General features: G+C 33.3%; 1 protein-coding gene across 1 annotated transcript; it reads left to right on the forward strand.

Annotated features, from left to right (window-relative positions):
* The first annotated feature begins 12,452 nt into the window (after positions 1-12,452).
* Positions 12,453-12,788, forward strand: LOC129289386 (S-protein homolog 3-like). Its single transcript, XM_054926141.1, has one exon. It carries the CDS (start codon positions 12,453-12,455, stop codon positions 12,786-12,788), a length of 336 nt encoding a protein of 111 aa, XP_054782116.1.
* Positions 12,789-13,697: the final 909 nt, after the last annotated feature.

A 13,697-nucleotide genomic window follows, 5' to 3' on the forward strand; every position in this document is an offset into this window, starting at 1 on the left:
GGTGTTCGTTGGTCGATATTGACATACATTTACTGGTTTTATATAACTTCAATTTGTTTCTTTTCTTGTACCCAAAAAAGGGAGGTTAATATATACTTGATGTATGATAAGAATTAATAAGACCTGTTATATCATGTAATTTATTCTTCATTCAATTTAAAGATGGTATATTTGACATGATTCAAGAATATCAGATATTGTCTTGAATTTCTCGCAGTGAATCAGTTATGGATATGATTAAATCATGTTAAGATTTTATTGAACTTATATGGTAGAAGATCCTTTTTTTTTTTTAAAGTATTAGTGAGAGAAAGAAAATAAAATTAAAAAATATACAATGAAACATTGATTCATTGGATATATATTGCATGCAGACATTCTGTCTTAAAAAAAAAAACATTTAAACCCTGCTAATTTGAAATGATAAATATAATTCTTGTTCATTTCAGATTCACAGATTCAGACATTAATGTCTTCGACCTCATGCTGCTGTGCTTTTGATTGAATGCTTGTGTATTGGCTTATGCTAGGCTTTGTTTTTTTTTTTTTTTTTTGGACACAAGGTTTGTTTTTAATTTATGATTTATGATTATGATATGATCCCTACGAGAGCCATTTTCGAAGCACATTGATTACTATGGTAATAATATAATTAAATATGGTGTAAGGCCAAAAAAATTAAATATGATGTAATAATTGTAGATTGATTTCTTATTTATTATGACATCTCATTTTGTTCCGCGTAAACCTTACTGCCGTGAATGCAATTCACAGTATTTCCGATCTCTTTTCTCTTCTTAATATCCCTTGTTAATTAGTTTTTTCCCCTCTAGTCTACTGAACTCTGTTTTTTTTTTTATAACAACTATATATTGTGTTATCAGTATAAGATTAGTATAGCATATAAATTTATAACATATTGTTTTCATTTTGTCTCAACAAGAAAAATAGCGTCTAAACCCCACTAATTTGAAATAATTAAAAATATAATATAATTATTGTTCCTTTTAATCATGGGTTATTCCATATTTTTCACCTAAATGCGTGGTTCAAGATGTTTCTGCTTATTGTGGTTCAAAGTCCATTTTCTGAAAGATATCCCCGCTTTGTTAATGTTTTATTATATATTAAAGGGTTCTTGAATTATTTTTTGAGAAATACTAGATATCTTGTATTAAGAAATGATGAAAATTAATTCATGAATTATTAAAATGGCAGCGTCCAAGCACCTGCCGTTCAATCTGAACCGACGTCCATTTGTTGACCAATGTTTTGACTGAAAAAGAACAAGCTAGAATGCCACGTATCCCTCGACTCACTGAAATTCCCTCACTCCCCTCCTCTTCCTCCTCCTGCACTGTGTAGCCTTTGGAGCATTGTTCACAGACCCATTTCCTCTTCTTCCTCCGAATTTAACTCTCTCTCTCTCTCTCTCTCTCTCTCTCTCTCATTCTCGTTCTCAGAAGTCATGAACGCTGCCTCCTTCCCATTTGTCTATGTATCCCTTCCTCTCACACACACACACTTCTGCAACTCCTCATTTAACTCTCTCTCTCTCCCCCTCTCCCTCTCTCTCTGTCATTCTTATTCTGCAACTTCTCCTTCCCATTTACCTATTCCTCTCTCTCTCTCCCTCTCTCCCTCCCCAGCAACTCTTCCATCCATATACCTATTATTCCTTGCTCACACACACTCTTACTGCAATGGCCGCTGCCATGTCTAGCGAAAACCTGACTGATTCCTTCTCCTCATCGCGACCTGTTCGATGAGCCAATGCATGTAGCTCCTGAGGTCAACAATGAAAAGCTGAAGAATTTAGCTTCTGAGATAACAATGAAGTAGTGGACCATCTGGCTACTGAGGCTAACGATGAAGAACTAAAGCATGCATCTGGTGCAGTTATAAAGGAAGAACTAAAGCAGGTGATTAGCAAGAACAATGTTGAGGAAGCGGATGTGGCCAACCAGGTTGATGGTGCACAAACTTGTGATGTCTCTAATGAAGTTGATGATTCATTGCTCTGTGATGCAAATCATGAGATAGTCCTTCTTCTTGTCCCTGTTCTTGAGCTCTTAAATCAGAGCCCTATATTTCTTGCCCGGCCCGTTTACTGGTAAAACAATTGACTGTTCGCAAAATCTTGCAGATCTTCCACGATCTCCTTCTTCCTGGCCCTGTTCTTTGATAAAGATATTAAACCCACTGGATCAAAGCAGCCCAAGAAGAAGAAGAAGACAGTAAAGAAATCAGTCCAACTTGTATAATTGTCGTGGGCCAATGTTCCTGCCATTCCTTTATATTCGTTTTGTTCTCTATTGTTTTAATTCTTTATGCAATAATGATGTGGCAATACTGTTGTAACAAACTCTGCTATAAATCTACTGATTGCACAGTCTTTCATCACTGATTTTGTGAGAGAGCATTATTCAGAATTCTGTTTTGAGCTCTTAAAGCAGAGCTCTATATTTCTTCCTGTCCGTTTCATGTTTCATGCATGAGCCCTTTGACCTCGTGGTTAATGTCCAACATCCACAACCATGCAGAACCAAAATGATATATGGAGGATCACTTTTGGCGTGATGTGCTGGAAGCTATGAACTGTTAAAAACGGCCGAATTTTAGTGGGGAAATATTCGATCTAAGCAAAGCTCTTCCATTAGCTGAGTGGGCTGAGAGCTAATTTGTTGGACGGCTGCGTTCCGGTGAACCTCCATCATTTGCAATTTTGCATGGGAGCTGACGAAGTGAAGCTGGTCACTTTGCTTTCATTTTCCGTCTATTTCACTCGCACCTTGTCGACATGGCTGATGTCCGATGAGAGAGAATGGGATTGAAGAGAAAGAAGCAGAGAGAGAATGTGAGAGATAGTGTTAAATGAAAATGGGCACCCAAGGTTAAATAAACAGTCATGTCCTTAATTATTCTTATAATATAAAGTCAAACACGTACATGAGATATCATTTGAATACGACTAGCACAGACGTAATTAATGGAGCCATGATTGGCAAGGTATTTGCAGCAAACTGTCTGCATCGACCAGGCAGGCACCATCTTGGTGAATACTCCAAGTGCACTTGGTACGACAGGAACCCAGATCCCTATAATTAACGTATATCGGGAACGCGTGAGAAGCACCCCCCCACTCAAACTTACACTCAATGGCAGTCCATGCAATCCTTTCTTCCTCCAAAACCAGCTCTTGGGCTTCTCCGCTTCCAAGAACCGCCACTGCCCTCGGCTTATTCGGGAATTTCTCAGAAAAATAATTGCAGTCCAGGCTCAGGTTTTGACCCTTCTCCAGATTGTTCACCACTTTCACGTGCAAATCGCTACCATCCGCTTTGCAATGTTCTGATGATGCCACCACCAGCACCGCCACTGCTACTGCCATGGCTTTCATCGCAAATCCACGCATTTCTTCTTCAACCTTCGCTGCTTCTTTCTTTCTCTCCCACTTTATTCCGTGGGACGGCAGCTTTTGTGGGGTTTTATACTATGCTTCTTGTTTTCCTTTTTTGGTTCATGTTTCACTACATTTTGATTTGATCCTCAACCAGGATATATAAAAATTGATGACGGTGAATGAGCAGAGATCGTTGCGGGCTAAAAGCAAAAAGAATCGGTTGAGATTCGTTGGACATGCATTCATTTGGCTATGTATAACTTTGTTTCTTTTCTTTCTTTCTTTTTTGTACCCGAAATTATGGAGGTTAATGAATGCGTGACATGTATGATGAGAACTAATAAGACCTGTTATATCATATAATTTAATTCTTCATTCAAAGGTACGTATATTTGACACGATTCAGTTCAGACATTGCGTCTTGAATTTCTCTCAGTCAATGCATATAGGCCTGCATGTTAGGATTTTGTTGAATTTATAATATTGAATATAATGAACATTGATTCATTGGATACATATTGCACGCATTCATTTTGTCCAAAAACAAGAAAAAACGTTTAAACCCTACTAATTTGAAATAACAAGCATAATTCTTGTTCATTTCAAGATCAAGAATTTTTAATGGATTATATTAGATACCTCTAAATGATTCGAGATGTTTCCGCTGTCGTTAATATTTTTATTATATGTTAATTTATGAATATTAAGATTTTTTAGGAAGTTACATAAAACAGATCAATAACTTGCATTGCTCTTTCTTTCTGGCACTGAATCAGTTATATATGCAGGCAGGCAGTAGGCTCATGTCAAAGTTTTGTGGCATTTTATTTTAGAGTAAAATATTACTATGACATCTCTTTAAATTTGTTAAAATTATAGATCCCTTTACTCTATTTTCAAAAACTACATTTTAGTGTATTTTTTTATTACGGTTACAAATATTTTGTTTAATTAAAACCTACATTTGTTTAAAATTCTAAAATATTTAATCATATTAATTAAAAAGGTTGAAGTACAAATTTATCATTAATGTTTTCAGTTAGGCACCCCATATCCTAAGGTACTTTCTGACGCAATTTTATCCCAATGTTTTTCAAAATGGTATAATATCACTTCGCTGTTAAAATAAACCCGGTTGACTATTAATTTGACGTTAATTCCAATTTTGGCAGCCACATGTTAAGCTTTCTCCTCCCAGTTTGAACGTTTCTTCTTCTCGACTTCGACATTCTCTAAGTACACCTCCGGGTAGGCAGACATCACCACAAAAAAAAAAAAAAAAAGTTCTCTTCTTCCTCTCATCTCAAATCATCACCCAAAAATCTCTTCTCCACATAAAATCAGAAATCAAAACAAAAATTTCTTCAAGCAAATCAAAAGAAACAATAGGGGTTTGACGGCTATGGAAGGCATAATTATGAGCTGAGGGGTTTGAAGGTAGAGCCATAAAATTTTATTAAGAGAGTTGAGATGATAAAGTATATATAATAATTGAAAAAAAATTAAATATATATATCACTAACATAATATAAATATTTTAACATATATATTTAAATTTAATTTTACATATACATAACAAACATAAATATATGCCTTCATTTTTTAAATTTTATTCATCAATTTTTTATGGCATAAAAATAACTAATTATCATATCTACAATAATTTTTTAGCAATTTTCTTTTTTGGTATAAACTATCATTAAATTGAAAAAAATTTCATCTTCCTTATGAGCATTGAATAATTTAAATATATTATTGAGATTTAAAGTTTTGTTCAATTTAAAAAACTCTATATCAACACGGTAAAAATGCTCAACTGTCACAAACTTATGTCGATGTGATCTAAATATATCATAATAAAAACTATTCATATAATCAATTTCAATAACTTGGTTGTTACAGAAAAAAGTAATTTTTTTCTAAAAAATATATTTTAATCATAACCTTTTAACTTTTGAATAAATAATTTGATAGTAGATATCAAACATATGGTATTCAATATATTTTAAAATTTTTATTACAATGCTTGACAAAATTTGTGTAATGATTCTCATTATTTTTTCATTAAATATAAAATAAAAATAAAATTAAATGATATCAATATTTTAAGAGCAGTTGTAACATTACCTTGTTAAAAATAAATAAATATTATGATCATTATATTTTTAAACTACTAAAATAGTTGGACTATACATGATAATGAGAATTCTATTCTATTTAGTATCTCAAAACTTATATAATATGAGGGTTGAAAATATATAACTCTTATATTCTATTAAAAAAATTAAAATGTTAGAACGGCCGTGGCCATCTCCACCTTTTGGTGGTGGTTGATCTGGGTTGAGGGGTTTGATCTTGGACCGCAGAGAGGAAGGAGAAGCTTGCTCAAGAACATGGGTTGCAGCCTCAACAAGTGGCGATGTGGTTCCAGAACCATCATGCTCGGTGGAAGACCAACGTCAAACCCAAAGACGTCTCGCTATATATGCCTTCAAGTGGAAGCTTAAACGATTTCTATTTTTTTATGTTAAATTATAAAATGGCTTCAGATCAAACAAAACTGTGGTTTTGGTTCATCGTTGCGATGGTTTTATCGTTTTTTTTTTTTGGCATTTTTAAAATTTTGGAAAGGTGATGGAACCGTGAGGCTTGTTCAGTTGAAGGATAGTGGATTCTTCCACCTTGTGCCGCAGATTGGGTTTCTCATTGCATCATCTAATGATTTTTTTTTCTTCGTTTTTTTCTTTGATTTGGATGAGGTGAGGCAACGGTGTCGTGTGGTAATTGAGTCCGGTTTTTTAAGCATGGGAAGAATGGGTGTGAGGTATATTGGAATAATGAGTTTTGGTTTTGGGGGTGTCATAAGTTATTGCCGCATATTTTGCTGCCAACGGAATGATGATGGAGGAGGAAAGATGGGAACAGGAGAGATGAGACTGAGGGCGATGGTCGGAGTTGGAGGTCAGACCATGGTCTTCACAGTTGCAGGTCTCCCTTCAAAGACGACTGTGCAAGGAAGCCACGACGTGGGAAGAAATTAAAAAAAAAAAAATACATGTGGACTCCATTGTGGCTTGTCAACACTGCACTTAACGATCAAAATTAAAAATTAATCGTCAATATGGTCAAATCATCGGATTAGAGAGTGACATTGTATTAAAGTGATAAACGTTAGAAATTGCACAGGTAAAAAAACTTGAGGACACCCAATGAACCTAGATCTCAAAAGTGAATTTGTACCATAACCCAAAAATCCTATTAAAAAAACTAAAATTATTAATTTTCTCCCATAATCTAATTGTCTTCTCTCTTAAACAACATTTTTATTAAAGTGGGGTATTTTAGTCCAAATATGTGATTTAATGAAGTATATGCATTATAAGAATCGATTTTTTTTCTATTTTCTTACATGACGTCCCAATATATATTTACAAAACTTTCACAATCACAATATTTAGTACTTGTTTTCTGATTTTTAACAGCTAGATTGTGTTGTTGGCAAATGGCAGTTTATGTAGAAATAGTATTTGCACAAAAGATTTGAAATAAAATGAACAAAGGAAGAAAATAAAACAAGAGGAATATTTATTTGCTTGTTTATTGGAAGGCTAATATATGATATTACCGGAACATTTGATTAATGACTTGTCAAGGCCATGGTTGGCAAGGATCAGCAAAATTACGGGACTCCTTGGTAGCATTGAGCATGCACGCTTGGTGTTGCTTGACGCTCCAAGCGCAGATGGTCTTGCAAGGCTCGTAGTCAAAATAAGGATCGTAGATGGGGGAGTAGTGACTAGCACCTTCCCACTCCAAGGTACAATAAATGGTGCCGTGTTTTCGATCGAAATTGAATCCGGTGATCTCGCCGCTGCCAAGAACACGCTTCGCCGGCTCCGACTCCTTCTCATCCACCGTGTATATGCAACTCAGAGATAGCTTCGCACCATTCTCCAGATTGTTGATCACCTCTACTCTTGATTCTCCTTCAAAATGCACGCTGGAATCTGATGCCGCCGCCGCTGCCACCCACACTGCTAGGAGGACGGTTTTGGTGATCACTGATTCAAACATTGTTGTCTTCCTCAATCTCATGCTGCTCTGTTCTTTGATTTCTTTGGATTTGATCTCGCCAGCCGTGTTTAATTAGGCTTATGTTAAAGCTTTTTTTTATTTATACAAAATAATTAACTTATGATTTTCAATTGCTTCTATCCTATTCTGCTTAACTATATCTCTAATTCTCTATCCTATTTATTGTAATAATTGCAGATTCTTTTAGAACTTATCAAAATATCTCATTTTATTATATATATAAATTTTTTCATTTCTCATCTTTGAAAGATGTTTCTGCTTTTGTTAATTTTTTATTACATACATAAAAAAGCAAACTTATACGTGCATAACTTTATATACTTAACATATTTTTATCTAATTAAATTAAAATAAATAAATTTTCATGTGCTAATAATATTAAATAATTACATGCCTGTCTTGGTTTAGTTAGAAATTAAACATATATTTTTAGGCATATGAGTTTTTATGTATACATAATTAAGAACAGTTCCCCATGTTGAGTGACTCAATCAGCCGCGTGCTCTTTATTTTTTCCCAGAAAACCTTTAAATTATTAATTTCAAGATCACCTTGATTTGTAGCGTAGTTTGAGGCTTGGCTTCGATATTTTAGAGGGTAAGGCTCAATATTGATTATTCCCACCAAGCCAATTTCTTTGTTATCTTCTTCATCGAAACATTGATCAATCAATCCCTTAAGAATGACTTTTTTCTAGTTTAATTCCTCAGACTTAAATGAAACATTATATTCATTCTCCGCAGATGCCTTCAGCCATAATTTATTGAAAAAATAATTTATTTTTTAAGAAATGGCGATATGAAATAAAATCAAACAAAACAATTACTGATATGAGTCAGATAATTAATTTTCAGCACCGACATGACATGAGTCATTCCTCGTAAATCGTAATGTTTGAAACAGAAAAAGCCTGTATTTATTGTAATAATAAGGATGGATTATATTATATTATAAGGAGGCCTTATTTGATATGATAGAAGAGTTTTTAATGAAATCGGAATCGGAATCGGAATTGGAATTGAAATTGAAATCAGAATCGGAATAGAATTGAGTTTGAAAAGTGTATTTGGTATGAAGATGGAATCCTAATATAATATTAATTTATATATATACTTAAAATAGAAAAAGACTCAAATGCCCTTTTTTAAATTAAAAAGACCTATTTTATTATAAATGGACAAAAAATATGAGAATAGTGGGGTCCACAAATTGAATTCAAGGGAATTGAAGCAATTCCATGATCAATATGATGGAATTGGATTCTAGTATTTTTGGTGGAATTAGGATTCTTAGAATTGCAACTCTTACATACCAATCATGCTTAAATTAGGATTCCATCTTTGATTCCATTTCCACCTTGCCAATTCAATGCTACCAAATATAGAGTGTTCCATTTTTGGCAGAATAGAAAGGGCGAGAAATTGTCAGCATCGATCATAGAGCGTCCGGTTTCGGTGCTCAGTAGCTTGCTGAACACCGCGATACTCATCGTAAAAAAGCATCTGGGCCATCCAGATGAAAACCTAGATGGTTCATATTTTTTTAATTTTAATTTTATAAAAATATTTTTCGTTTTTTAAATTTTAATTTTATAAAAATAAAATTAATAATTTTTTGATAAATATTTTCATCATCAATTTGAACAGTATTAATTCAATTTGAGACTCTACGTGATTCAATTTAATATTATAATTTTTATAAACTGATTATTTAGATGTACTTTGGACAAGACAAATTTAATATTAATTTTTTTAATAAGTTTTTATTTTAATAAATATAAAATAAAAATAAAAACTTTAAATCTAGGCCTTGCAGATAAAAATTTAACGTTGAATCTAGACTGTTCAGAGTACATCCAGATAGTTAATTTATAAAAATTAAAATATTAAATTGAACTATCCAAATTTAATCAATACTGTCCAGATTGATGATAAATATATCCAAATTGATGATAAATATATTTATCAAAAAAATTTATAAATTTTATTTTTATAAAATTAAAATTAAAATTGAAAAAATTTGGACCGTCTAGATGAAAATCTAGATGGCCCAGATGTTTTTTTATGATGAGTACCACGATGCTCAGCAAGCTGTTGAGCACCGAAACCGGATGCGCAGAGCTTGGGCTAGAACCAAAAAGATAAGTTGGCGTCCGATTTTGGTGCTCAGCAGCTTGCTAAGCACCGCGGTACTCAATCATAAAAAAACATCTGGGCCATCCAGATTTTCATCTAGATAGTCCAAATTTTTTCAATTTTAATTTTAATTTTATAAAAATAAAATTTATAAATTTTTTTGATAAATATATTTATCATCAATTTGGATGTATTTATCATCAATCTGGACAGTATTGATTAAATTTGAATGGTTCAATTTAATATTTTAATTTTCATAAATTAACTATCTGGATGTACTCTGAACAGTCCAGATTCAACATTAAATTTTTATTTACAAGGCCTAGATTTAAATTTTTTATTTTTATTTTATATTTATTAAAATAAAAACTTATTAAAAAAATTTAATATGAAATCTGTCTTGTCTAGAGTACATCTAGATAATCAGTTTATAAAAATTATAATATTAAATTAAATCACGTAGAGTCTTAAATTGAATTAATACTGTTTAAATTGATGATGAAAATATTTATCAAAAAATTATTAATTTTATTTTTATAAAATTAAAGTTAAAAAAAACTAAAAATATTTTTATAAAATTAAAATTAAAATTAAAAAAATCTGGACCATCCAGATGAAAATTTAGATGGCCCAAATGTTTTTTTACAATGAGTATTGCGGTGCTTAGCAAGCTGCTGAGTACCGAAACCGGACGCCGATCATAGAGGGCTGGTCTTTCTGGATCCTCCAAGTGCACTTAGTACGGCAGAAACCTTAGTCTCTGTAATTAACGTAGATGGGGGACAGGTGAGAAGCACCGGGCCACTTGAACGTGCAGTCCACGCTCTCGAAGGGAATGCGATCCACATCCACACTGAATTCTTGGATCTCCCCACTCCCCACAACACTCTCCACCGGCGCCGGCGGCTTCTTATCGTCGTTGTAATATTGGCAACTTAGGCTTAGGTTTAGACCCCCCTCTAAATTGTTGAGCACTTTCACGCGCGATTCACCCCGAGCCACATTGCCATGATCTGACGCCACCACCAGCACTGGCACTACTACCAGGATGGCTCTCCCCACAAACTCACTCATGCTGCTGCTGCTCCTCATCGATCCTTCTTCTTCTGCTCTCCCTGTGAATCACTTGTACAGATGCACAAGCTTTTGTTGAACTACATATGGTACGATGCGGCGTCCATCATATTTTCATTTTTCTTAATGTTTTATCGCATATCATGATTTTGGAAAATTAGAGAAAACAGAATAAAATATTACAATGAATGTGTGCTCAGATTCGTTGCATGTCTCCAAAAGAAAACGCATTTAAACCCTAACGAGTCACCGTGCATGAATGGGCGCAGAGACTCGTGGGATTTACATATGTGTCCTTGCTTTTATTTCAAATTCAAAACAATTATTGTTTCTTCTGAATGGCTTTCTGACTTTGTCTCAATATTAATATTAATCTTTGGATTATTCCAAATTCAAATTCAAATTCAAATTCTTTCACTCTTCCCCTTTCCTAAGTAATCATTATTGATAATCTGAATAGTATTTTTTTGAATGAGTTAATTTAATTATATCAACTTAATTTGTCTTTGAATGAGTTATATGTTTTTGAATCCAATCACGGCGAATCCACACACTCTATAGCTTCATGTATATAATATCCTAATATATCATCTCTTGGAGAATGTCAGGTCCCTCGAAATTAATAAACAAGATTATTTGAGATTCATTGCAAGGCACAGGGGATAAACAACTATGAACGTGTGTGAACCTATACATAGTCTCTGTTCGTTTGCTGCTTTCAATGGACACTTCGCTTGCAAACGAACAACGGGCAATTTTGATGGCAGCTTAATTACTTGTTCATTGAACAAGCCAATGAAAACACATTATCCCATCTTGTAATGTACGTGTTAAAGTTGTTCGTTTTGGATGAAGAGAATTATTTTCATCTTCTATTCATAAATGCATGCACATGATCGCCCCTTATTAATTAGATGATGATCATATCCGATCCCATGCAACTTTAATTTTAAGACTGTAAGATAAACAAAGCTAGCTGCAGTCCTTTTCCCCCCTAACATCCAATATCAAGAAATAAAATTTACTGTTAACCACTAGGTTCTAAACCGTCCCAGTAAATGTAATTGAAGATTTAAGAAAAGGAAACGAAATAGCTAGCTAGGGAGAAGGAACATAGAAATAAAATAAAAATAGAATAAGGTAACAACTCATCATGAATTTTTGTTTTAAAAAAAAATTAAGTGCGAAATCAATTAATTTAATTAGAAAAATAACACATTTCTCTCTTTTCGAAAATACATGAATGAATCATGATGGCTCCATCTTCCCCCATAAATGCTCGTTATAAAACGCTTAATAATAGTATTTGCTTGTACCTCTCAAATTCTAACGCTAAACGATGCAAATAAATGCAATCCGAATGTCTTGAATTCACAGCAATAAATTTATATAAACGCTGTATTCAAAGAGGGATAAAATTAAAAAAAAAAAAAAGCAAGAAGAAGAAGAAGACAAGATGTAGACAATATATAGCTGCATTTTTACTGTTACGTTCTCTCGTTTTAAATTTCAAATGCATGAACGATGTAGTGCAAGGAATCCGATCCATTTTATAAAAAAAAAAATCATTAAAATTTTAATTTTAATTATGTTTGCTCGTTCCTGCAACCATATAAGATGGAGTGGAGATTCATTGCAAAATAGATCGAATGAGCAGTGGAAGCAATATCATACTATTTCATCTCAGATCATGAAACACGTCATCCTCATAGTGTCAGTTCTTGTGTTGGCACCACACTGGGCTGATGCCAGGAACGCATGTGAAGATCGTAAACTATTTATATGGAAACTTGGAGATGAGAGTTCATTGCCGATCTAAAGATAATGACCTGGGGAAGCATCTTCTTCGTGCTGATCAGAGTTTCGAGTTCAGTTTCAACCCTAATATTTTGGGCACCACTCTGTTCCATTGTAGCTTTAAATGGGACGGTTCTTGTAAGTGGTTTGTGATATACGACGATGGAAGGGATGCGTATAATTGCAATGACGCTACGTGCATTTGGCAAATCACGCAAGATCGACCATGTCAGGTTAATGCTCCTGATAACGGTTTGCTTTGCTATCCCTGGAATGGCCAGTAACATCATCTTCTTATACCTCTACGTACGTCCTAGTTTATTTTCTTGTGTCTTTCAATTTGTTATTATCTTCCATTTTCTTTCAGCCCTTGTCTTTATATTAGGCATTTCCTTCTTGTTCCCTTTATTATGTACTTTTCTGTGTTTCCGTTAAGTAATTTTATGGGTTTCTATTTTGTGCTAATGTGGGTGTACGCTGCTTATGGTTATTTGATCTTGTACTTTGTTTTATACAATCACTAATGGATGTTAAGCGTTGTTGACCCAAAAAAAATAAAAAATCTTCAATAGTGGAGTAAGTCGCATCTCAAAAGTCATGCGATTGTCGGCGGGGGAAAAAAAACACTTCATATTTGATTCTATCAAGAGATCGACCCAATATTTCCATATTCATATGAACTCCTACAAGTAATTTTTCATATAGAAATTTATATACAATAGAATTATAGAGTAGATATAAATGAATAGAGCATATGTGTGTGTGTGTGTGTGTGTGTAATAATTAAATAAGAATCTGTTTTACTTTACCTATTTTTTGCTTCCTTTTGTTTTCCCAACCTCGAGAAATTAGAACATTATGGTTATAGATTAGTACATTTATTACCTATTCAATTTTTAATAATTACATAATCATATTAGTTAATGAACATCCACACTTTTTTTTTCTTTTCTTCAAATAGAAGAAAATATTTCATTTGTGTGCTCATTAACTTATTATCATTTGCTTTAATGTGCATCATGTAAACATCACCATGATACACATGAATGTGGAATCATGAAAAAAGATTGTTTTTTTATTGGCTTTTCTAGAATTATACTTTCATTCATTACCAATCCACTCAACATGTTTATTCATTATTTCGATTATGGAGTGACGCTTAAATGTTTTCAACTTTCTAGAAAAATAGTTGT

Source organism: Prosopis cineraria, unplaced genomic scaffold (assembly GCF_029017545.1).
Source record: "Prosopis cineraria cultivar Desert tree isolate PC_DT_omini unplaced genomic scaffold, ASM2901754v1 PC12, whole genome shotgun sequence".
Classification (NCBI taxonomy): Eukaryota; Viridiplantae; Streptophyta; class Magnoliopsida; order Fabales; family Fabaceae; genus Prosopis; species Prosopis cineraria.